We start from the raw sequence: 25857 nt of genomic DNA, 5'->3' as shown, positions 1-25857 counted from the left end.
CCATAGCCCAGATGTTTTTAGCCATCTTTAAAAAGGCACCAAGAATTCAAAATTTTCAAATCCTAGGGCTTCCCTTGGTATTCTTACGAGGCCTCAAGAATGCCAACGGATTAATCTCCCGTTTTGTGGAGACAGTTAATCAGGTTGATTGAATTATATTAAGATTATTGCCAAATGGATGTGACACACATCCCAGAGTTTGGGACACTAAATTATGTACATGTTACTATTGATACTTGCTCTGGATTTATTCTAGCTACTCCTCAGACAGGGAAACAAGTCAGGCACGCTCTAGCCCATTGCTATGCATGATTTTCCATATTGGGAACTCCCAAAGTTATTAAAATTGATAATGGTCCTTGCTATTTTAACAGTAAGCTTTGTGATTTTGCTGCCTCCCACCATATACAACTAATTACAGGCGTTCCTTATAATCCTCAAGGACAAGGTATTATGGAACATGCCAACTGTACTATTAAGGATTACCTTATTAAAACAAAAAAGGGGGAGTACAGCACTCCCCGAGATCATGTGAACCTTGTATTATTTATCTTAAAGTTTCTAGCATTGGATGCTGAAGGATGGTCAGCTGCAGATTGTCATTGGAATCCGTCTCAGAAGCAGAAGGGTTACGTGATGTGGAAGGATCCCTTGACTGGTCAGTGGTAAGGCTCAGATCCCGTCCTCATATGGGGGCGAGGATCGGTTTGTGTTTTCCCAGAAAATGAAAATGGCCCATGGAGGATTCCTGAGAGGCTTGACTGGCAAGCTCCTGCTGCTGTGTTGTTCTTTGAAAGCTCAGATACTGGCCATGGTGATGGCATTCGAGTCGGAAGATCGATGGGACAAGCAAGTATATCAGGTCTTTATATAAGTATATTAGTGTATTGTTAAGCACCCCTCTTTTTTTCTTTCTCCTATGAGCACCAAGGTCCGGATATTTCCCGCCTTTTCTAAGTGGCAGCTTTGTAGGGTATGGACATTTACTGCATGCCCCCCTTTCCCTTATTAAGGAAGGTAGTTATTCCTATGGAAATTATTAGTTCAATCACTCCTCTGGATTTGAGGACTCGCTCACGTGGGTGAACCTTACTTCCTTGAATTTTAAGCCCATGCCTGCCTGTGTTATCCCCATGTTTCTCTCTTACATACAGAAAATTTCTCTGAATTGCACCGAGCTCAGCTGCACCCTAACAGCATGTTGGAATAGTAATGGCGATACTGCTGTTGTCATGCAGCTGCCCGGAATCCTGCCTGTGCCTGTCGGGGCTAACAGAGAGGCCTCTGTTGGCCTGATAAGGCATAAAAGAGACTTTGGCATAACATTGACCATCATAGCCAACGTTGCCCTGGCGTCAGCAGCCACCACCACAGCAGTGGTGACCCTAGGACACCCTACAGCTACCGCTGATACCATGAACAAACTTTCAGAACTGACTGCCTGAGCTATAGAACAACAGAACTGTATGGATGAACACGTGCCGGTGGGCATGCTTATGTTGTAACAGCAGGTTGATTTGTTGGCAGAGGAGCAGCGGATACTGTGGGATGTGGTCAGGGCCACTTGTTCCCCATTGTATGTCTTTATGTATGTAACACCTGTGCAAGTGCCAAATGTTTCCCAAGCCCAAGAACTGCTGTCTGCTCATTGCTACTGAGCTAAAGATACTCCTAGCCATGGAACAGGGTTACCAGCCTCCCCAAGTATGGTTTGTGCAGCTGCAGCAGGCAGTGCGTTGAATGGCAGCCAGTGATGGGTAAGATGGACCGGGCGCTGACCAACCTAAGACAGGGCCTCCGTCATGCTATGGAGATTCCCAATGACGGGTAAGGCTGATAACCTGAGAGTCCACAACCTAAGATAGGCGCATTCAAGTCTGCTTTAAAACAAAAAAGGGGGAGCTGTTGTGAGCTAAGGAGTTGATTAGTGCTCCTTGGAAAGGGCAGAAACAGGAACTAGGCTTGTGGCTAAAAACACCTAGACTAATTGGACTCATCTGTATCCAATACCCTGCTAAATGAGAATGTGGGGGGAAGAGTATATAAGGGGAGGTGAAGGAGCAAAAAAGCGAGAGAGATTTCCACCATCACTGGTCTCCTGCCAGTGCTTCATCCCCAGACCCTCTCCCTGTCCACAGAACTGGCTCTGCTGGCCAGAGCAGGGAATGAATCAGCACCTGGATGCTCTCCCTCTGTTTTTCTATCTGTAATTCTGCCCTTCAGATAAAGATAAACCTTCAAAGAGCAATAACAACATTGAAAGTGTCATCGTTATAACTCTAGAAGGCTGAGTTAATCACATACTTCCGATACAACAGAACCACCATTGATCTGTAGGTCCCTGCTCTGAATCATGTTGGAGTTTGTACCCCAGAACTTGTCTTTACTATGAAGCTCATGCCCTGGGGAACCCCACTTTGCTGCTGTCTGTCCACTATCTTCTACTTTTTCCTCTTCTCTAGTACATCAGCAACTGAGCCTCCGATTCACACCACCTTTCCTGGGTTCCACACCCCTGACCCCACTTGCCTCTGTGGTCTATCATTGCAATGACTCCCTTGCCTGCAGCTCAGTTATTTTCTCACTTTAGAACATGGCTCAGCATCCAACCAGTTAAATCCCTTTCTATCTCCCCCCTGTGCACTTGGAGTGGTTGGAACAAATTCACTTTATTATCCCATCTGACATCTATTCACCCCAAAGGGGTGACTCGATGCCACCCACCAAGCCTATTGCTTGGGGCCCCTCCTTGTTCCCATGCTCTGGGATGTTGATTTTACATGGTCTCGCCTCTTCTCAGGTCACAGCACTCTCTCCCCACCCCTTGCGCTCAGCTATGGACACTGCTTGGCACTGCTCTGGAACACTTCCTAAGACGCCTGGCTCAGACCTGATGCGTCTTACCTGTAGAGGTTGCCTTCCTCCTGTGACTCAGAGGGACTCTCCCACTCCTGTCCAAGGCCACCCTCCCCCATGTACTTGACCCCACCTTCTGGAGTTCTTAAGGACTTTGTACTTTCCAGCTCCTCCTCTTTTCCTTCTGTGTCATCAACTTCCTGTTTCTTTTGTAGATTAAAAAAAATTTTTAATTTGAAAGGTAGAGACAAAAGCATAGAGGTTTTCTGTCTGCTGGTTCACTCCCCGAGTATCCACAGCAGCTAGGACTGGACCAAGCCCAAGCCAAGAGTTCGGAATTCAATGTGGGTCTCCGTACTGGATCACAAGGACTTGTACACTTGAGTCATCATCTGCCACCCTTCACGGTGTGCATTAACAGGAAGCTGGATTGAAAAAGCAGCTGAAACTTGAACCGTGCACTCCAATAAGGAATGTTACCCCAAGTAAAGGCTCCACCAGGGCGTCACAGGCGCATAGCTCTCCTGAAACGGGTAAACACACAGACTAAGCTCCTGTGACCTCCCTTATCCCACACCATGCTCCAGCCACCAGCCTTTAGTAATGACATTCGTTAGATCTCTGGTCTCTGGGTCCTCTGTATTCTGATTCAATACTCAAGCATAGCTGCAGTTGGGCATTTGTTTTCACCTATATTATTATTCCTATTATATTAGATTATTTATATTACATATCTTTGGTCCCCAGCAAAACTATTTTTGTCAAGGTTTCTGCTGCTCACCTCTGCTTTGCTGACTTCAAAGGTCAGTGCTCTATCTCAGTTGGCCTGTCTACAGCATTTGACGCAGCTCACCAAGCCCTTGCCCTTGAAACCATTCTCCTGGCAGGGGCCTCGATCACTTGCAAGCCTCCCCCACGCTGTCCACGCCCTGACTCCTTTCCGGCATTTCTGCCCCTCCCTGACCTCACTGCAGGTACATTTCCAGGCCACTGCTTGTTTTCCACTTCTTGATGCCTGGCTGTAAACCTATCTGAATTTACAGCCTGGTGTGGTAGCCTAGTGGCTAAAGTCCTCACCTTGCATGTTCTGGGATCCCATATGGTTACCAGTTCATGTCCTGGCTGCTCCACTTGCCATCTAGCTCCCTGCTTGTGGCCTGGGAAGGGAGTCAAGGCCAGTCCAAGGCCTTTGAACCCTGCATACTTTTGGGAAGAAGCTCCCTGGTTCCTGGCTTCGGAGTTCTTAGTGCAGTTCTGGTTATAGTGGTCACTTGGGGAGTGAATCAATGGGTGGAAGATCTTCCTCTCTGTCTCTCTTCCTCTCTGTATATTTGACTTTCCAATAAAAATAATTAAAAACAAAAAACCTATCTGAGTTTGTAGTTCCCACATGTCTGTTTCTAGCCTTCCCCCCGCTGTATGCTAACTGCTGCGGGTGCCTCTCCATGTGTGTCTCACAGGCCCCTAACATGTCCGAGTTCTAACTCCTATCTCTGTTAGTTTCAGAGTCTTCCTTCTTCAGAAGTGACAATACCTGGGCTGGCACTGCGACAGTCTCCTATGGCACTGGCATCTCATATCAGTGCTTGCTGGCGCCCTGCTGCATTTCAGATCCGGCTCCCTGCTAGTACTCCTGGGAAAGTAGCGGAGGATTGCCAAGTGCTTGGGCCCCTGCACCCATGAGGGAAACCTGGAAGAGATTTCTGGGCCACAGACTTGGTCCTTGCTTTTGTGGCCTTTGAAGAGTGAACCAACAGATGGAAGATTCTTTGTGTGACACCGTCTTTCGAATAAATAAATTTTAGGGAAACAATGCTCTAAAAAATGACAGTTGAAGCTTCCAGTTGCTTAGGAGTTATTTACTCTTTTTTTTTTTTTTTCCTTAAATCTGACATCCAATTCACAAGTTACGTTGGCCTCTGCTTCAAAGGCAATCTAGAATTAGAACAGTTCTCCGATGTCCTCCTGGCTTCTCCGTAGCCACATCTCTGCCTGGATAACCACAACAGCCTCCCATCTGGTCACCTGAGTTCTGCCCCAGCACCTCTACCTCCGGACCATTCCTCAAACAGTTGACCCAGAGGGAAAGAAAATGACACCTCCTTGATGCAACTGACAGACCCTGCTGTGGCTCCTCCCTCACTGACAGGGCCTGATATGGCTCTTCCCATCGCCCTTGCTGACTTCGCCCTACTGTCCCAGAAACTCCATGTGTGGGGACTGCCTCTGGCTGTTTTTTGCTGGCTGTTCTTCCCTCCACCAGACATTGGCACGAAGGTTGTCCCACTCTTACTCTTGGCCAGGTCTCTGCTCCAACGTGCCCTCTGCGGGGGTGTCCTTCTTTTCTGACAAATCTAAAGTACCAGCCTGCTCTCACATTCACAAAAGGCTGTTCTACTTTTTTTCACAGCACTTAACGTTATCTGAAACAATCTTGCTTATTCCTTTAGCTAGGCACTGTCCCTCATTCACATCAAAATGAAAACCTTATGGTGGCACCACCTTTCCCTGACAGTTGGCACAGAGCCTGTCACCTGGTTGCCAGGGCTGCCGGGGAAGGTTGTAGAGGTTGTTTCCTACGTCAGAGCTCCCGCCTGAGGGGCAGGCAGAGTGACACCTAGCTCTCTGCTGGCCACACTGTGGGGGTGGGCTCTCAGCAGGTTGCCATAGGGACTGGTGAGACTCTGCAATGGGCATTCAATACATAAACACTCCTTGAATAAAACTGACAGATGCAAGACTCCTGCGACCAGGAGTTCTCTGAAGTGAAAGCAGTTTATTGAGCCATTATCGATGCTGGCCAGCAAGGACGAACCAGTCCCGGAACAAGTTCCCAAGGCATAGCAAAGCTAGACTGCAGTGGGAGCTGAAGAGCCAGGGGACTGGGGCTGGCACCACGAGGTAGCGTGGCCCCTGCACCTGCGTGGGAAATCCGGAAGAAACTCCTGGCTCCTGGCATCAGGCTGGTTCAGCTTTGGCGGTTGTGGCTATTTGGGGAATGAATCACTGGATGAAGATTTTTCCTTCTTTTTGTCTCCCTTCTCTGTTTAGCTGCCTTTCAAAGAAAAATAAATAAATCTTAAAAATAAAAAGCTGGGACTTCAGCAGGAAAATTTGAGGAAGATTCTTCATGAGCCATGTAATGGGTGCGGGGAGGAGCCCCGGAGGCAGGGAAGGCTTTGGGATTTGAGAATGGTCCATCGGGAGCAGCACTCCTGTCTCGGGGTTGGTGGGGCTGTAAGCAGGATGTGGTGGCACCCAAGACGCTGCTATATAGGAGCTGGGCTGGTGTGTTGACACAGAGTGGAGCATGTCACACCGGCTTCTGCTCCCTTTGGCCTGAGGCTAGTTACTGACGAGTGGTTACTCATTCCTCCCAGCCCCAGCCCATGGGGATTCACCTCAGGACAGCTGGCTCTCTGTTGCCACCTTCTCACAGCCTCTTTCTCTTCATCTGGAAAGGGCGTCATTAACCTCTGTGTGGTAGCATAGTCATGAGGAGCCAGGGAAATTGGAAGCAGCCACACATACCTTTATAGCAAATGTCCAGGCAAATCCTTCAGCGGCTGCTGGAGTCTTAGAGGGCTGGGAGAATGGGTACAGTGGGTTAAGCTGCTTGGTGGTGGGCCAGGGGCATCCTTTTGGGGTAATGAATTCATTGAGGTCTTGAGTGGCAGTTGCGTAGTCTTCTGGATGGACTCACTTCTACTGCACTGTATGCTTAAAAATGACTGGCACACGGGCCTGGCGCGGTGGCGCAAGTGGTTAAGTCCTCGCCTTGCACGCCCGGGATCCCATATGGGCGCCGGTTCTAATCCCGGCAGCCCCGCTTTCCTTCCAGCTCCCTGCCTGTGGCCTGGGAAAGTACTCGAGGATGGCCCAAAGCTTTGGAACCCTGCGCCCGCGTGGGAGACCCGGAAGAGGCTCCTGACTTCGGATCGGCATAGTATTGGCCGTTGCGGCTCACTTGGGGAGTGAATCATCGGACGGAAGATCTTCCTCTCTGTATCTCCTCTCTGTATATCCGCCTTTCCAATAAAAAATAATAAAAATAAATCTTTAAAAAAAAATGACTGGCACAGTGAATTTGATGTGACTTAGGTTGTGATACATGAACAGTGCAACTTTAGAGAGCCCAGCATGGTGCCTGGGACACGTGTTCTGTGGACATCATCTGAATCCTGTGGTTTCCTCTTCAGCTAGAAAAATTACCCTCCCTCCCTTGGCACCTAATTGCCCAACCAGGCTTGCGAGCATTTCTCTCATCTTCATTGACAGTATCTACTGTCACCATTTGATTTGATTTGACTTTTTTGCTGTCACTATTTTAGACCTTTGGGGGTCAACGGCAGTTAGATGACACAAGCCCTCACCTCCAGAGTTGGGCTCCAAGAGGGAATGGTCACATGGTCATGGCTATGGGGGAGGACCAGCAAGGTCGCCCAAGCTGGTCCTGATGAAGAGGCCCCAGAGCTGGCCCTGAGAGGCGGAAGCTGGAGTTGTGGGGGGAGGGTTTGGAGGTAAGAGGAGAAGCAGGGGTCCCACGAAAGGGGAGCTGAGCATATGAAGCTTAGAGGGTGAGAGAGCTTGTAAGGGTGTGTGGGGGGTGGGGTGCTGCAGGAAGAGAAACTAGTTTGTGGCTGACCTTGTGACATAGTAGGCTAAGCCTCTGTTGGCTGGGCTAGCATCCCTTCTGGGCACAGTTCATGTTCCTGCTGCTCTACTTGCCATCCAGCTGACTATGACCTGGGAGAGCAGTGGAGGTCAGCCCAAGGCCTTGGGACCCTGAACCCACATGGGAGACCTGGAAGAAGTTCTGGCTCTGGCTTCAGATCAGCTCAACTCTGTTGTTGTAGCCACTGGGGATTGAACCAGCAGATGGGGAATCTCTCTGTCTTTCCTTTTCTCTCTGTAACGGATTCTTTCAAATAAAAATAAGATATATCTTTAGAGAGAGAGAGAGACCAATTTGGAGGGGCTGGAGCCCCATGAAGGCATTGGTGCCAGAAGAGATGGGAGAGAAGGGGCTGTGAGAGGCAGAGTTCAGATGCCGTTTAAAGAGGCGCAGGGCTTTGCAATGAACCAGCCTCTGTGTCCCAGTGCAGGCCACGTGATCCCGCTTGCAGCCCCTCTCTGCTGCCCTGGTTCCAGCCCTGCCTGGTGGTCCCTGGGAATGGAACGGAATGCTCCCCTGCTGCCCTGTGACTGGCATGGGGCTCTGCTCAGTGCTCCGAACCCAGAGACTGTCACACAGGGCCCCATGCTGCAAGGACTCCCAGCCTAAAGGGCAAGGCAGTGCAGGATGCAGCCATAGTGGGTGCTCTGGCCTTGGGAGAGGCGGCCGGCTGGGGCACAGCACCAGGGCAGCGAAGGTGACTTCCTAAACTGGATCTGAAGGACAAGGAAGCACCAGACCCTTGGAGGAAGAATAAGGTCAAAGGACAGGAGAGGCTGCAGCTGGGATCCTGGTAGACCCACGTGGACTCACACACGTGTTTGCAGTTAATTCTGGAGTGCCCTTCGCCCCTCCTTGGATCTGCTTGGGAGAAATACCCGCCCCTTCTCCTCCTGGTTCCGGCCCACCGGCTTCACAGGCTCACAAAGCTCCCACTTCCACTCTGGACTTTGCTCCGGAAATTCGTTTGTTTATCAGGGCCACTAGTCCGAGCAGCTGCCTGCTGAGACTCACACCGTTTAGGGGTGGCTGAACCCTCTCCCGAAGCGACACTGGGGGTGGGGGTGGATGGGGTGGGGCCTGCAACCAGAAGGTTCTCGGCAAAACCCCAGGAAGACATAGGATGAGTTGTTCTCCCAGCTGCAGGCGCTTCTGGCCGCCAGCCCTCTCCCGCCCCAGCAGCCTCAGCCCCGCCCACCGTCTCCCCAGGTGAGTCAAGCCACAGCGCTGGCCCGCCCACCTGTCCAGGTTCTGCCGGCCCAGCCGGAAGCCACCTCCACGGATTGTGGACAGTTCCTAAGGTGGGAGCAGAGGGAGAAGACATTGTGGGGAGGGGACGGCGGGGGAGGGGGGGCTGCCAGACCCTACACAGGTTTCCCCCAGGGCCCCGGGGAGCAGGAAAGAGGCTACAGATGGGTGTATTGGGGGGTGGGTGTTTGTCCGTGAAGGAGAGTGTGACCTGGGGGTGGGGTGACGGAGTGTGTGTGGAGAGGGGAAGGGCAGGTTGAAGGGCTGAAAGCTCAGGCCTTTTGGGGGAGGACACAGTGTCCTTCAAGGTTGTCTTGGGTGTGTGTGTATGCGCACACACGCGTGTGCACGTGTGTGCATAAGTCCATGTCCTTGAGAGGAATTCACAGGGACAGTGCAAATACGAAAGGTGTAGAAATAAGATTTTAGAATCACCAAGTTGAGTTTAAGTCCTTTGCAGTGTAACAAATTCTCACTGGAAAGTATTAACTAATTCATCTATTAATGAGGAAGGCAGAAACAGATCTACGGAATGCATGCTCCCGTCAGCTGCTTCATTCCACAAAGCCTGCAGCAGCCAGGGCTGGCACAGGCCAAAGCCAGGAGCCAGAGCTCTGTCTGGGCCTCCCACGTGGGTGGCAGGGACCCAAGCACTTGAGCCATCACTTGTCGCTTCCTTCAGTGAGCATTGGCGGGAAGCTGGGATTGGAAGCAGAGAAGGGACTCGAACAGAGGAACTCTGATAGGAGAGTGTCAGACAGGTATCTTTAAGAAAAAAAAATGATCGAAAGGCAGAATTAGACAGAGAGAGACTTCCCATTTGATCCATTCCCTAAACGGCTGAATTGGCCTGGCCAGGAGCCCAGAATTCTGTTATTTCAGTCTCCCACGTGGGCGGCAGGGGCCCAAGGACTTGGGCTGTCTTCCACTGCTCTCTCAGGTGCGTTAATGGGGAACTGGCTCTGAAGTGGAGCAGCCGGGACTCCAGCTGGGGCTCTTACAGAACGCTGGTATTGCCTGTGGCTCCTTAACTCACTGTCGCTGCAGCAATGCAGTGCATCCACAGCTCACCCCCACCCCCTGGTTTTGAGAGAGGTCCACCAGGTGCGTGCTTGCCAATGAATGAGTGACAGTTTATGTCCCCTTCCTAATCCCTTCTGCTATCCACCTCCTTCTCCCCCCACCCCCATTCATCTCACAAATCTGGTTTTGATTGGGACCAACTGGGGGATCCCGGAACTACCTTACAGGCAAAATGGCCTGATTTGGCCTTGAAGGTTGGAAATAGACTGAGGAGGGGGTGATGTCTGGAGGGTGTGCATGTGTTTTGTGGGGTGACCCTATGGAGAGGTGGAAGACTTTGAGAGTTCAGCTGAGGCCATGTGCTCAGTTGCATTTCCTTGAGGCATTGTAGCTCTTGTGAAATTTAAACTCAGAGCCATGATGCTCTGAGAGTTAGAAGAGTCAGAGCCTGGGTACAAAATGCAGCTGGTTGCACTCAGCAGGGGGTCTCGCCATTCTAGAGAAGTGTGAGGGACCCACGATGAGGGTGAGGGCTTGACGACCTGCAGGGAGTAGCTGCATGAAGAATGTGCTCTCTCCTAGGTGCCACTCGGCTACTCCACCCCCAGGACTCCTCTGAGTCAGGTGTTGCACCTGCAGATCCTCCCAGGCTGCACCCCTCCGCCAGGTATTTCTGTACCCTTGCACTCTTCTAGGTATTCTTTCCCTTTCCTCCATTCAGATGCACCTTCTCCGGGTGGTGCTTGTCCCAGAAAATTTCCTAATCCAGGAATCGTGTTTGCCTGGTGTGCCTCGCCCCGGGTGTGACTGCCTCCCTCTAGAGGCAGAGTGTGGGCCTCCGGAAGATGCAGGAGAATGACCAGGTGTGCCAGTTACCATCTCAGGAGCAGAGGCCAGGGTGGCGCCGGCTGCGTCTGGGGCGCCTGCCCTGGGTGGGGACCTGCATTGGCCTCTGTTGTGTGATCCCTGCTGGCTGAGGCTCAGTGCCTCTGAACAATGCTGTCTGCTGGCCTTTGGGGGCTGGGGCCTGCCTCCACCCCATGGCTCTGGGCTGTGGTGTCAGAGACTTGGGTTTGAATGCTGGAATCTTTCTGAGCCTTGGATCCCTCCTGTAGAATGTGGGAATGTTTCCACCCACTTTGTGGGGGGTTTTGTGAGTGTCTGACCTGGCCCCGGCCTCTAGGATTTATTATTCCTTAGCAGCTTCTAGGGGCGCTGTAGCCGTCCCTTACAAATGCATAATAAACTGCTTGCCTCTTCTATGGGTAGGAGGTGAGAGGCCTGAGGCTCAGTTGTCTGGTCCCCAGTGACTGTGCAGTGCTGTGCTATGTACCTGTGGCCATCGATGACACCTGCACCTGTGTGGTTTTTCCCCCCCTAGGAATTGTCCTCTGGGTCTGCCTGGCCTACTGGGAGATCTCCTTGGAACCAGGGATCTTTTTGGCAGAGGCCAAGGTTACTGGTATCCTCAAGCCTTTCCATGAATGAGGCAAACCAAAGTGAGTGACAATGGAGGGTGGCTAAGGGGGGGCGAGTTCCCCTTAGCTGCTGGGAGTGTGGGAAGGACCCTGCTGGTAATGCCGAGCCTTTCTCTGCAGCTCAGGTGGGGCCCTCGGAGTTCCCCACAGTGACAGCCACAGTGACAGCGACAGCTCCTGGCCTGGGCTCTGGGGGCCGGGCATGGCCTGTGCTGGTCGGAGTTTTGCTAGGTGCTGTGGTTGTCTCTGTTCTCATTGCACTTGCTGCCAAATGCCACCTCTGCCGCCGCTACCGTGCCAGCTACCAGCACCGCCCACTGCCTGGGACAAGGAGAGATCGCCACGTGGAAGTGGGAGAAATCGAGGATGATGATGGCTTCATTGAGGACAATTACATTCAGCCAGGGGCTGGCGAGCTGGGGACAGAGGGCAGCAGGGACCACTTCTCCCTCTGACCTCTGACTTTTGGACACTCTCTCTTCCTTCCGAGCCTGACCATCTAAGGGTAGAGGATACGGTGGATGCCATTGGCGCAGGAGCCTCAAGCCTCAGGAACAGAGGTGACCAGGGCTCAAAGGCAGGCCAGGGGTAGACACTCTGGCCACTGTTCTCAGGGTGAAGCCAGCAGGTGTTGGAGGAGGCCTCTGTTGCTGGCTTCCCTCCCCACTTAGCTGTCTTCACACCCTCCTGCCCCTCCCCTGCAGTGTTGCCATGTTGCTCTGCTCACCCTGTCCTCCTGTCCACACTACCCTTTTCCCACATCCTCTCTGACCATGGTGAAACCTTGTTTACAGGCACTGTGTGGCCTGCTGACCTGCCTGCATTGCAAATGTGCCTGGGTGACATGTTTGCGCAGGTGCAAGCTGGCGCCAGGTTTTCTCCTGGCAACCCTTTCCTGTCAGTGAAGTGGGTCATCTGGCTGTGTTTCTCAGAGGGGTTGATACATCTGTTTTCATTTTGATTAAAAATAAAACGGTGTTGTTCATGTGTATTTGTCTTAGACTGGAACTTGTCACTTATTGCTAGAACATAGCCACTCAGGCATCCCCACCTCCAGGAAGCCTTCCACAAGTTCTTCTGTTATTATTTTATGTAAGAATTTGCTTATTGAAAAGGCATAGTGACAGAGAGAAAAGGAAAGACACATTTAGAGAAGTCTTCCGTGCACTGGGTCAGTACCCATATGCTAGTAGCAGCAGGCACTGGGTGGGGCAGGAGGAGCCAGGAACTCCAGCTGTGGTAGTTAAGAACCCAGGCACTTGAACAGTCTTCTGTTGCCATGCCAGAGCATCAGCATGGAGCTGGGTCACAGGCAGAGCAGTTGGGACTCCAACTGGCATCTGAGAGGGGATGCCAGTGTCCAAATAGAGGCTTATCTCCCTGTGCCACAGTGTTGGCTCTTTGCCCTGTCTCTTCATCTTTATTACGATTTGCACTATCACTTATGGTGGCTGTCCCCACAGCTAGACTGGATCGCAGAGACCCCAGCCTATGCCCAATTCTGTATCTTTAGGTTCTCACACAATTCTCAATAACCCCCTTGAGATTCTGTATCCAGGAGTTTCACATCTATGGATTCAACTAACCACCAGTCAGAAATTATGGGGGAAACATTCTAGAAAGTTCCCAAATGTAAAATTTAAATTTGCCTTGTGCTGAGTACTACGCTGTATCCAGGCAAATAAAACGGTGTGTGGGCATTGTATTGGGTGTTGTGAATAATCACAGGAGGTTTAATAAGACACACAGGAAATGTGCCTCAGGGTTACATGGAAAAACTGCTTCAGCGTTTACTTGGGCATCTGAGGAATTTTATATCCACCAGGGGAACTGGAAACAACCCTCCTTGGATACTGGTGATCAGCCACGTTTGTTGAATTACTTTGGGCTGAGGAGTGAGTGAATGACAGGTGGAGAAGTGGAGATGAACGCAAGACTTTGTTGAGGACCTCCTGGGAGAGGGTGTTAGCTGCTGGTGGGGGGATTTAGTGAGGGAGGCAGATTCGAGAGGGGAGAGGCTTGAGCTCAGCACAGTAGCCTAACAGTTAAAGTCCTTACCTTGCTTGCATCACGGACCCCATGTGAGCACCATTCTGATCCCAGCAGCCTGCTTCCCATCCATTTCCCTGCTTGTGGCCTAGGAAAGCAGTTAGAAGATGGCCCAAAGCCTTAGGAACCTGCACCTTTGTGGGGAACCCTAGGAGAAGCTCCTGTTTCCTGGCTTTGGATCGGCTCAGCTGTGGTTGTTTTGGCTACCTGGGGAGTGAACCAATGGATAGGAGATCTTTGTCTCTCCTTCTCTCTGTAAATGTGCCTTTCCAGTAAAAAAAAAAAAAAAAAAAAAAAAAAATCTAAAGACAGAGGTTTGGGGAGTCCTGGCTGCTGAGTTGCCTGACTTGACAAGGCAGGAAGCCACTGTTCCTGCAGCTGGAGGTCAGGCATGGCACCTCTGGTGTTTTGCCCTTCAATGGGACTCTTCTTGCCTAGGACTCCAAACCTGCAGGCAAGAGAATGCCACTGACCCACTAGGTTGTATGTCCACCACGGGCCTGGTGAGCTCTGACTGCAGGCCACATGTCGCATGGGGAGCCAGCCCACCTGTTCTTGGTCTTCATGAGCCAAGTGACTAGCACAGCTATATCTACTTTGATGAAGCATCTGGCTTTGAGAGAAGTCAGCAGAAAAGGAACACGAGGGGATGGCTGTTGGAGTTAGGTGCTTGAGCAGAAGGCAGGGGGTCCAGGGGCACTTGAGCTGGCAGAGTTTGAGTAGTACCCAAGGCAATGACCAGCTGAAGATTAGACCAGGTCAGCTGGGGCTTTGCAAGCTGAGAGAGAGCTCTTCCTGTAGCGTGAGAACAACTGAGGCCGTGGACAGTTTGGGTGATCCTGATGCAATCACTAGAAAAGTCGCTCATGCTGCTGAGCAAAGACAGATTGAAGGGAAGTGATGTGACTGAAGGTGTGGCACGGGAAACAGAGGTCCCAGAGATGGACAGGAGGTGAGGTTGTCAGGTCTGGATAACTTGGGGTACAGGGAACAGAGAGGCATCAGCAGAGCTACCCTAGGTTCTGGCCTGGTGTCTGCACCAATGTCAGTTGTGGAGTTTCCAGGTGGAGATGCCCAGGGAGAGTGAATCTCAGGTCCAAGTCCAATGTGCAGAAGTGGGTTTGGGGATGTTCGGCTGTGTGGTCATTTAGAGTGGGAGAGGGAGAGGAGGCGCTGAGGGAGCACTCCTCTCCACTCCACAGTAGGGAGCAAACTCTGGGTCTCCACTAACATCTCCGCCACTCCCCAGGCCAGTAGTTCACTCAGCAAGTCAATTAGTCCTTGCCGAGGCCCCTCCCTTCTCGCCCTGCCAGGCTGGGTATTGGAAAATCTGTTTCCCAGGACACAGGACAGCAGAGGACCTCGATCAGAACTTCTGATGCCAGAGCCTGGATGACAACACCTGTGGCAGCTGCCCCAGGCCTGGTATCCTGTCTAGTACTTCTTTACTAGCTCTGCCAACAAGGCAGCCTTGCCTTATAGAACAGCAGGTTGAGGTGTTGGCAGTTAACCTCACCCAGCACTGATGCTCTTGTCTCGTCTGGAAGAGACAGGAGAACAGAGAAGTGGCCTCTTTATTGTTGGGTGTTGGATCCACTCCCACCTTGCTGGGGCTGTCTTCCCTCTGTAACTCCCCATCCCAACTCCCGTGGGTGGGAGTCTAGAGGCTTGGGGCTGTAGGCTCCAGGTTGGAGAGAACAGGCTATGAAAGCACAAGTGGGGTATATCTTGTTTGTGCCCCCCTCCCTGCTAAGTCCCTGGGGTGACCTATGTCTGTGAGGATCTCATGGTTCTGGGGGACAGTCAAGGAGGCAGGCCCTGACCTGGGCAGGAAGTTGAGCATGAGGAGGCTTGTGCAGGCCCCATGGCGCCTAGGGAGGGTCCTTTAGGGACACCTGAGCGTCCCTTGGAGTCCCACGGTCTCAGATGGGAGGTGCCTGGAAGTGACATGAGGTTGCTGGGGCTCCAGGGTGCAGGTCTCCAGGTGCCATGGCAGGGAAGCTCCCAGGAGGGACAGGTGTCCCTCCCCTGCCTCCCAGTAGGAACCTTGACATTTAGACCACTCTCTTTCTCTTTTCTCTTCACCCAATTGCAGCTTAGAGTTCAGGGTCCAGTATGCCTATCTCCCCCTGGCCAAGCCCTCAATATCCCTGCCCTGTCATCTCACCATTTCATGTTCCCAGTGACCTCCAGCCTGAGACCAGCCGGAGAGTCAGGGGTTGGTGCCCTGGCCTCCGGGTGCTGCTGAGAAAGCCCTGCTGACTCTGGGTGATGCCTCCAGCTTACAGGTGCATTGAAATTTCTTCTAGAACCTTGCTGTTTTCTTGGTCAGATTCTTCAACCATATCGGCCACCCTTTGTTTCTTTCCTTTTTTTTTTTTTAGATTTATTTATTTTTATTGAAAAGTCAGATCTACAGAGGAGGACGAAAGAGAGAGGATGATCTTCCATCCGTTGAGTCACTCCCCAAGCAGCCACAATGGCCGGAGCTATGCTGATCAGAAGCCAGGCGCCATGAGCCTCTTCCGGGTCCCCTACATGGGTGCCGGGTCCCAAGGCTTTGGACCATCCTCTATTGCTTTCCCAGGCCACAAGCAGGGAGATGGGCTGCCAGTAGGCTGCCAGGATTAGAACCAGCACCATATATCTGATCATGGTGTATGCAAATTGAGAACTTTAACTGCTAGGTTACCGTGCTGGGCTGCTGACCACTCTTTCAAACTGCTTCCACTTTGCAGAGAGACTAGCTGCTCAGGTTTCCTGCTACAAAACCCACATCTCTCCCTCTTTTCTGTTAAAATGGAACTGCAAGGAATATTGGCCTTTTTGCAAAGTAGCTGTAATGCCAACATCCCTCTTGGGTGCTGGATCATGTCCTGGAGGCTCCACTTCTTCTTCTTCTTTTTTTTTTTTAAAGATTTATTTATTTTTATTGGAAAGGCATATTATACAGAGAGGAGGAGAGACAGAGAGCAAGATCTTCCGTCCGATGACTCACTCCCCAAGTGACTGCAATGGCCGGTGCTGAGCCCATCTGAAGCCAGGAATCAGGATCGTCTTCCGGGTCTCCTACACGGGTGCAGGGTCCCAAGGCTTTGGGCCATCCTTGACTGCTTTCCTAGGCCACAAGCAGGGAGCTGGATGGGAAGTGGAGCTGCTGGGATTAGAACCAGTGCCCATATGGGATCCCGGGCGTGCATTCAGGGAGAGGACTTTAGCCGTTAGGCCACCACACCAGGCCCCCGAGGCTCCACTTCTGATCCAGTTCCCTGCTAAAGTGTCTGGGAAAGAAGTGGAGGATACCCCAAGTCCTTGGGCTCACCAGCACCCATGTAAGAGATCCAGAAGGAGCTCCAGGTCCTGGATTCATCCTGGCCCATTGCTGGCCATTGGGGCCATCTGGGGAATAGACCAGTGAATGGAAGATTCTAATGCTGACTTTAAAAATAAATAAATAAATAAATAAATAAATGAATAAACCCCTTTAAAAAAAAATGTAAGCGAGCTCCTCCATTTTGCCCCTTCCCACCCCCATCCTACACATTTGCACTAAGAATGATTTTTTCTACCCTCTATATCTTTAACTCCCCCCCCCAAGTTACCCAAACATTTAATTAACCACATCTCTCCCATCTTTAAAAAAAAGTACAAAATTTGTTTATTGCTTTATTTCAAAGGCATTGGGGAAACAGACACAAAGGGCAACCTTCCGTATACTGGTTCACTCCCCCGAAATGCCCGCAACAACCCAGGCAAGAATCCAACCCAGAGCTCCCACAAGGGTTACCCAAACACTTGAGCCATCTTCTGGTGACTCAGGGTGTACATGAACAGGAAGCTGGACTGGAAATGGAGTGGAGACTCGAACCAGGCATCCTGATGTGGGGTGTCCCTTGGGACGTCTGAACTCTGACCCAGTTGCCTGTCCCATTCCTATGTCAGAAAGCTTCTCTGGCCCCACTTTCTGCACTTTCAGTCAATTCACTGTCTTTGATTTTTTTTTTTTAAAGAACTTTTGAAAAATTTTTTTGAAAGGTTTCCACAGAGAAAAGGAGAGGCAGAGAGAGAGAGAGAGATCTTGCATTCATTGGCTCCAAATGCAGGAGCTTGGAGCTCTTTCTGGGCCTCTCATGCAGGTGGTAGGGGTCCATGTACTTGAACCGTCCTCTGCTATTTTCCAAGGTGCATTAGCAGGGAGCTGGATTGGATGTGGAGCAGCTGGGACTTGGTCTGGCACCCATAGGGTGTGCCACCACGGCAGGCAGAGGCTTAACTGGCTATACCAGAGCCCCTCTCTTTAACTTCTGTCTCCTAGTCTAGCCACCCCTAGCCTAAGCCTCCCTGACTCACACCTGGTTTATTTATTAATTATTCCACTCATTTCCCTGTCTCCATTTTTACTGTTTCCAATGATTTCCCCCTAAGGCAGACAGTGATCACCTAAATACACAAGTCTGAACAGCCCATTCCTTGCTGATAACCCTTCGTGTGCTTCTTCTGGGCCTTGAGAAACAGCCCCATCTGCTGCCCACTCCAGGGCCCGGGGACTGGCCAAGGGCTGCTGGCAGCTTCCCCTCACCTCTTCCCTCCCACTCTTGCTCGGTTCTGCCAAAGAGCTTAGGGCTTTGTCTTTTGTTTGTCGTATTTATTTATTCTCATTTTATTTGAAAGAGGGGAGCTGTAGACAGCAAGTGAGCTTCCCCCCGCTGGTTAACTTCCCAAACACTGAAGCCTGAAACTCAAGCCAGAACAGCCTAGGCATGTGGATTAGGAACATGGGTGTCCCAAAGCAGTTTTTTAACCGCTGCTGCAAGCACCTGCCCTGGCCAGGGTCCTCCCATCTCTGAACCCTTTGTGCCATTCCTTCCCTCCACCCTTCCCTTTGCAGCCCCTCCTGCCTGGCCAGGTGCCTCGCATTGCTCAGGAACCAGGCCTTTCTGGGGGCTGTGGAGCTGTTTCTTTCTATTCTCTCTGGGGCCAAATCTCATCTCTACACAGCTGCAGGCGTGACCCCATCCTGCTCTGGCCACAGCACTGCCTGTGTTTCCAGCGTCCCGAGGACAAAGTGCAAATTCCCCAGCTGGGCTGGCAAGGCTGTTGGACAAACAAGAACAAGGAGGAACGGTGGGTGGCTGCCAGGGGAGAGGGCCCCTCCCGTACACGGTTTTCCCATGAAGTGGGGGCTCACCCAGCTGTCAAGCGGTGGGGAGTGGGGTTAGCTGAGTGGAGATAATTCATGATGGGGTCAGGAGCTAGCCTGCGTGGGTAGGTGGGAACACAGCATGACCTGGCTGAGGTTGGCAATGAAGAGTTCCCGGTGACCCTGGGCTGTGTAGGTGGATTTCTGTAAGAGCTACACACTGTGACAGCAGGTGCAGTGAAGATAGTTGAGGGAATTCATCCATGGAGGAGTTTGCTGGGAGCAAACGGCAGGGACAAAGGGGCTGAGAAGTGGGTCAGGGGGTGGATGAGATGGAGGGCCAAGGAACTATGGCCCCTGAGGGAGGGATGGGACAATAGGAGGGGCCGCCTTGCTTACATGAGCTGCCCCATCAGTTGTGGCTGTGGGATGCCACCAAGGGCCCTGGGGCCCTGCCTTCCTTTTGTTTTTAAGAGAGATTCTGAGAAAGAGTCTCATCCATGCCACAGGAAGAAGGGTGCTCGGAGGCCCTTTGACAGCCTGGGACTTGGGAACCTAGAAGAATTTCTGGAGTTGAGAATTCAGGACCTCAGGAACAACAAACCAGGATCTACAGCAGGCAGCCGTCAGCTTCTTGATGCTTCTCAATTAAAGGAGGGCTCTTGTTGTGACCAAGCCTGAGTCCTCTCTCCACCCAACAAAGCACCCACCCGGTGTCAGGCTTGTGTTGGGTGCTGGGGATCCAAGCTGAATAAGAGCCAAGCCTCGATGGGATGAGCTCACCTCCTGATTCAGAGCCAAGAATAGCCGGTTGAGGTCCACACTGGGGTGCTATGGGCCCAGATAAGGCAGTGCTCGCTGGTGTAAGGTGTGGGGGTATTATGGAGGACTCCCCAGAGGCTCTAGATCCTAGAGAGGATAAGAAGATAAAGAGAAGGAACACAGCCTGGGAAGCCAGGAACAAGTGGTGGTGGCACCGGGGCTCAGTGGGGTTGGCTCCTGGTGCTCATTAAGGGCAGAATAATGTTAAGAAACCTGTGAGAAGCTTGGTGCTGCCGTTTGACTTTCAGACAGGTTTCCAATTTCATTTGGGAGAAGTGTGGCAGGAGGAGGAGGAGGAGAGGAGGGAGCACGGAAAGGGATAGCAATAAGGGGCTGTTCACCAACAGGCTGAGAGATACAGATAGGATAAATAGAGAGCCAGAGAGCTCCTCAGGCCATGAATATTCTGCAAGGTTACAAGACCCACCCCTCACCCCAGGGCTGCTAACCTGGGTGTTGGGTCAAGATCAAGAGCAGGAGATTCAAGTCTGTGTCTGTGTGAGGCACTCAGGGAGAGTAGGGGTTTCCAGGGTCCATAGTGTTCTGGGACCTGCCCTATTCTTTGGGCCTGACCAGGTCACCCTCCCTCTCTGTTTGTCCCTCTCCCACCATCAGCCCCGTCTCTCCTCGCTCACCCTTGCTTGCCCAGCCTCTGAAGAGGTGTCTCTTAGGGAAGGGGCTCCTTTCCCTGCCTCCCCAGGTGTCTCCTGTGGGTTGTGTTGTGTAACTGCATCTGGAAAGCAGAAAGTGAAGGTGCTGTTGTGCACAGCTTCCTACAGGGCAGGATATTACAGCCCACCCCAGGGAGGGCACTGCCAACCCAGGAGGGAGCCAAGCCTCTCCGGTGCCCAGGAGCCAGGAGCCCAGGCGCAGCCAGAGCAGTGACTGCGACAGGCACAGTGTGTCCAGGTTTAGAGGCAGGGCTCAGCTGAAGGGGGACCAGGGGAGGTGCCACCCCAGAGGAGCCAGCAGCTCACATCCAGCAGCCAGACAGCCCCGAGTAAGGGCGGAGGACTCTGGTTTCTGCCTCCCTCTCCCAGAGGGGAGCATCCATTCAACTGGTGCCAGAAGCACCAGGGCTGGCTGAGGGGTCCTTCACAGCACGGAGTATGGGGGTGACAGGTGTGGGGCAAGGGTGAGGTCCAGATGCTAAGGACGATTGCGGTGGTTGTCATTTTATTGCACATCTGCCATGAGCCCGGTCCTTCCATTGACCTGGCACTTGGCCTCATGGTCAGCGACCACAGCCCTGTAGTCCCACACTTATGAGCTGGACTGTGAGTCTTGAGACACGAGGTGAGAGAAACATAGTCACGGGTCCAAGCCCCCCAGCCGTTAGGCGCCAGACCCAGTTCTGTTCCATTCTGAGACCCCTGAGCTTTTCATGCTGCCCCAGTCATTTCCTCCATGTGCCATCAGTGGGGCAGCTTTGGAGGTGGGCAAGAGTCTGCTGGGGAGGTCCCAGCAGCTGTCTCAGCGCAGGATTGGCAAAGTCCAGAACCTTCAGGTATGGCAGATGTATCTATGCCAAAGAACCCCTGACCCAGACAGGTGCCTGGCATCTCCGCAGACACAAGCATCTGGTGCCAAGAGGCACACGCTCACCTCCCACCCAGTCCTGATGACACACAGGTCCACGGGAGAGCTGACACAGCCCTGGGGTGCATCCACATCCACATGCTCTGGGTGGGCTCAGGGACGCCAAGGTAGTGGTGGGAAATGGGGCAGAGGCCCTGTCAGAGGAGGTTGGCGATGCTGGAGGTAGTCCCCTGGCGCTGGCCGGCAGACAACTGTCCTGAGACACTGAAGATGCTGCCACTGCCGCCGTGTCCACTGTGGGTGGGGGGTGTGGTCACACCAATGGGGGGGCAGTACCCACTCACGCCCACCTCATACAGCAGCAAGCCCAGCAGCAGGAGTGCACCCAAGGCAGCCAGGGCAATGCCCACAGACAGCATGGCGGCGAGTGGCCGGGCAGGAGCAGGGGCGGCGGCCAGTCCGGCCAGAGTCAGGCCTGTGACCAGCAGCACCAGGCCACTGAGCAGCACCACAAGGGCATCGGCGCCCCCACCACTGCGTAGCAGTGCCACATGGTGGGCCTGACGGATGCAGTTCATGTCTTGGATGGCTGAGCTCATCAGCTGCTTCACCAGAACTAGCAGAGCCAGCAGACAGAGCACGGTGCCTGCTGCCAGACGCCATTCACCGGAACGGCTGCTGGTGGAGGAAAGTAGCACCACACCGCCTGCCCCACAGCCCGCCACGAGGCCCACGGCCACGGCGAAGCAGAGCGCTGAGCGTCGCGGCTGCTGGGACCACCATAGTTCCACCTGCTCTGCCAGCACCTCTGGGGGCAGCTCCTGGGTCCTTGGGGCTTGGGCCTCTTGTCTAGACATGGCTTGGTCTGGCAGATCAGGGCAGAAGGTCAGTGTCAGAGTTCAGAGGGTGCAGATCATGTCCTGGCAGCTGGGGGCCCAGAGTCCCACTCCTCTCACGGTCCGGGGTGAAGGCATCATCACCTGTTAGAGAAGAGTCACCATGCCATCTTCCCAGCCACCTGCCCCACACCGTCTCACCGGGGAGCCTTGGGGGCAGGTGCCAGCAATCTCACCCCTTTCCCTGGCTTTCCATGAACCCCAGGGGAGCTCCCTCCTCCACCACAAACCCCTCCCCCAATCAGGGCATCCCCTTGCCCGGCCCCTGACCTCTTTGGCTCCGGCTCTCTTAGTCGCCTGTCCCATCCATGCTGGCCTGAGGGAGCTGCTGCCACAGTGGATGATGGGACTGACAGCCGGAGATAAAGCCTCATTCAGGGTCCAACTCACATGGCCTCAGCTGTCACCACTGGCTCCTGGGTGGGGAAGGGGGAGGGGGCTTAGGATTTAACCCCTCTGGAACCGGCCCAAGCCAGCAGAGTCTTCTCTCTTTGAGGCGTGCTTCCGTGGATTAGAATCTGACCCCTAACACCATCCCATGACTTACACTCTAGCCAGTGCCACAGCCACCGCTTTGCCAGTGTGAGATACTAGTTTCCAAATGCCCCTCTCTCCAAAGCCCATCATCATTGTGATGTCCTGCAGTCAACCTGCCTGCCAGGCTCTGTCCTGTGACCCCCACCCTGCCCCAGCTGGTTCCCCCAGCCTCTAAACCTCCCCAGTCCAGGCCCCTGCCCTCCTCCCTCACCCCGCTGCTGCAGCATCTGCACCTGCCCCCATCTCCCCACTGCCCTCCCTGGTTTCTCTGAAGCATGCGGGAGGGCAAGGGAGGATCCTGGGGGATCCTGAGTGGCAGATGCAACAGAGTCCCCTTTTCAACTGGGAACCAAAGCAATGAGCTGCAGGGGCAGAGGACCAACAGCAGGGCCTGTGCTGTGCTGGAAGTGGCTGTGCCCGCAGGAGGAGGGTCTGGGCGCTGCCTGAGGTCACTGGCAGAGCCTGGGGCTCCTCACCGGGTGGGGTCAGCATGTGAGGGTTGGAGGTCTATCTTGGGGCGTCTTCACTGTGGAATTGCAGTGGTATCTGCAGCCTGCCAGGGCACTGAAGCATGTGCTTCGAATGAGTGAACCCCATGCAGCCCCTCCACTTTAAGACAGGACGTGGGACCTGAGTATCAAGTCACCCCGGGAACATGACAAGGTGGCCAGACACACAGGATCACACTCTGACCCCTCCTCCACGGCACACCTGAGTGCATGGCACAGGAGTTAGGATCCCCAAGCAGGTGGAGGAGGGGCTGTGGGCGGGGCCACGGAATCCGTTCCAGCGTTCCGTGGGTTGTGGCTTCAGGTTGAAAGTGCTTGCACAGGTGTGCTGGCACCGAGGGGCAGGACTGGGGGTGGGGTGCAGCTCTCAGGGGAAAGGCCAGTGGGAGGAGGTGGGGGCGCTATGGGCAGAGGGGCAGTGGGGACTGTGCGAACTCACAAGAAGCCTGGAAGTGCCGGATCCGAGCCATGCAGGTAGGGCCGGGCAGGTGGGACGCTCTAGCTCCGTTTCCGGGGTGGACACTTCACCTGCTTAACCTGTGCTCTGGTGAGCTTGGGGGTGGGGGTAAGGATTAACAGGTGTTGTTTCCAGGGCAGGGACTGAGCTGATTGGCTGACGTGTCGCAGCTCCTTGCGCTGGGCTGAGGCATTCCTGGGAAGGGAGGGGCTCCTCTCTGCTGCAGGCCCGGCTCCACACAGCCCTGGATCCCCGACCTGCTGTGGCTGGAATGCTGTCCTTCTGCTCCGGAGCCGGGTTCCTACCCATCTCCCCCCACCTGTGCCGAGCCCAACTTAGCTCCATCCTCAAGTCCTTAGCCCTGGCTGCAGCCGCAGCTCCAAATCCTAACCTGAGCTGCTGGTCCCAATTCTGTTTCCAAATCCAATTCCTCAGTCTTTTCCAAACCCAGTCCTGCCTTTGGCTTTGAAACTCAGCTCCACCTACATTGTACCTTCAGCCCAAATGCTGGACTCGGGTCCCATGGTCACCAACCTCAAGCCCAGTTCTGGCCCCGGAATGCAAGACCAGCCGATTCCCAAACACAGTTTCAGGGCCTCCATCCTATGCCACTTCCATGGACTGGAGCCCCCCCCCACCTCCAGCCCCTTGCTTTTTTTTTTTGTTTCCCCTTCAAAGCCTCAGCTGTGTCTGTCTGGCTAGGTCTGCCCCACCTCTTGGGGGAGGTGGGGAGTCCTGGTGGGGAATAGCAGTTCTAGAGCCAACGCTCAAGAGGAAATGCCTGCTCCCGGGGCTCACCAAGTTCTTGCTGTCTGCCCAGACTGGCCATTGCGCCCTGGCACCTTGCCTTCCAGTCAAAACAAGTCTTGTTCAGCTCTGCTTGCTCTGCCCTCCCCTTTGCCCTTCCTGTGTGGGATCTGAGTTCTCTCTGCCTGGGGTAGTTGTCACTTCCCAGCCTCAGGCTAGCCAAGTCTCCTCTTCCAGGAAGCCCTCCCGAATCTGCAGTCTGGTATAGGCCCCTCTTGGGTGCATCCTTGTGTAGCACCCACAGCGTGTGCTTCCTGCAATGTGCTTGACTGCCCTTCACTTACTCCCTTCACCCCCAATTTGTGGCTTCCAGGAAGGACTGGGATAATGCCTGTTGTGAATTGTCATCACTGAAGTATCCAGCACGGAGGAAGTAATCAATACGTATTTGTTGACTGACTGGCTAAATCAATGAAAATGTGTAAGCAGACAGGTGTGTGGGGTGGTGATGGTGTGTGTGTGGTGGTGGTGGTGGGGTGCAGGGAGCACGGGAGGCAAACCTGGAAAGGCAAGTTTGGTCCACGCTGTGGAGGGCCAGGAAGGTGCTCTGGGTGTTCTGTCCCAGTGTACTGCTGACCAGCGAGGCTGGGGCCTCACATGCCACGCTGCTGAGTGAGAGGGAATGGCAGCTTGGGGGGGTGGCTGCAGGCTGTCAGCCCTCCCCTGGGCCCTCGCAATGCGTACGCTCTTAGTCCTTTGTGTAAGAAATGGAAAAGAAACATGGAGGCCAGTCCTGTGATGCAGTGGGTGACGCTGTGACCTGTGACACTGGCTTCCCTGGTGAGACTCCTGGCTGCTCAGCTCCTCCTGGCCCAAGACCTTGGGGCCCTGCCACCCCTGTGGATGACCCAGATGGAGTTCCAGACTCCTGACTTCAGCCTAACCAAGACCATTGTGGGACGAGGGGAGTGAACTGGAGGTGGAAGACTTATCTGTCGCTGTGCCTTTCAAACACACAAACTTTTTAAAAACATGTTATTTTTATTTTTGATGATTTTAACATAATTGATTAGGGTGATAAGGGTCAAGAGCTACAGGAAGGTGGGTGAGATCACCATTTCCACATTCTCTCTCTTTTTTTTTTCCTTCCTGTATCTAGGGGTAAGGGGTGAAAAGCAGAGAAGCCACACCCAGCCTCCCAACCATCCCAGGGTCCGCGATGTGGGGTATGCTCTGAGGGTCCTGCTAAAATGTTTTTGATAACTCAACAGTTCTGTATTGCTGCCGATCTTGCCACTCCAATCACAATGAAATCTCTCCAGAATCCACTGGCTGACATAGTCCACCTGAGGGTCTCTGTTTATCCAGGTATTCATTACTGACACTTGGCCGGGGTAGTTGCGGTACCAGGAGACACACACATCTTAAAGAAACAGATTCAAGGATATGTTTCCATTGAGATTTTTCTATATATCCACAGACAGCCTGTGTGCTTCTCTTTCTCTGTGGAGACAGCTGGGAACACTCATGAACCCCACAGCAGTGCTGGTCCCGAAATCAGAACATGCGTTCTGGACACCAGACTTTCTAACAGCCATGTGACTGACAATGGAAAAGAGACAGGTGAAATCAATTGAGGGGAAGGAATACATTTTGCACACAGGCCACTTATGCATGATCAGACAGTTCTGAGTTTGTACAAAGCCTTGACAAGCTGGTGTGTCTTTCATACCTGTCTCAGCCTGGATGAGCCATGCCTGCTGGTGGCCATAGCCTTTCTGGCTGGCATGGCTCTACTGGCCTCAAGGATCCCTTAGGTCAGGCTGACCATGGACAGGGAAACAGCATGTGGCCCTGCATGCACTGATCCTGCCCCCCGCC

General features: G+C 53.2%; 2 protein-coding genes across 2 annotated transcripts; one reads left to right on the top strand and one right to left on the bottom strand.

The window, feature by feature from the left end:
- The first annotated feature begins 11282 nt into the window (after window positions 1-11282).
- On the top strand, window positions 11283-11735 carry CUNH1orf210 (chromosome unknown C1orf210 homolog). Its single transcript, XM_040974479.1, has 2 exons — window positions 11283-11301; window positions 11401-11735. The coding sequence occupies exons 1-2, from the start codon at window positions 11283-11285 to the stop codon at window positions 11733-11735; spliced, it is 354 nt and encodes a 117-aa protein (XP_040830413.1).
- Window positions 11736-21027: 9292 nt separating this feature from the next.
- On the bottom strand, window positions 21028-21748 carry TMEM125 (transmembrane protein 125). The gene has a single exon (XM_040974478.1). The coding sequence runs from the start codon at window positions 21685-21687 to the stop codon at window positions 21028-21030; it is 660 nt and encodes a 219-aa protein (XP_040830412.1). The 5' UTR covers window positions 21688-21748.
- Between the last annotated feature and the right edge of the window lie 4109 nt (window positions 21749-25857).

Source organism: Ochotona curzoniae, unplaced genomic scaffold (genome assembly GCF_017591425.1).
Source record: "Ochotona curzoniae isolate NIBS_2020 unplaced genomic scaffold, NIBS_Ocur_1.0 contig_2404, whole genome shotgun sequence".
NCBI lineage: Eukaryota > Metazoa > Chordata > Mammalia > Lagomorpha > Ochotonidae > Ochotona > Ochotona curzoniae.
Note: the sequence above shows the minus strand (reverse complement) of the source record. Positions and strands in the feature narration are given on the sequence as shown.

What these genes read in the sequence shown, in the direction of transcription:
- TMEM125 (XM_040974478.1), bottom strand. Translation starts at nt 21,687, where the DNA reads ATGTCTAGACAAGAGGCCCAAGCCCCAAGGACCCAGGAGCTGCCCCCA.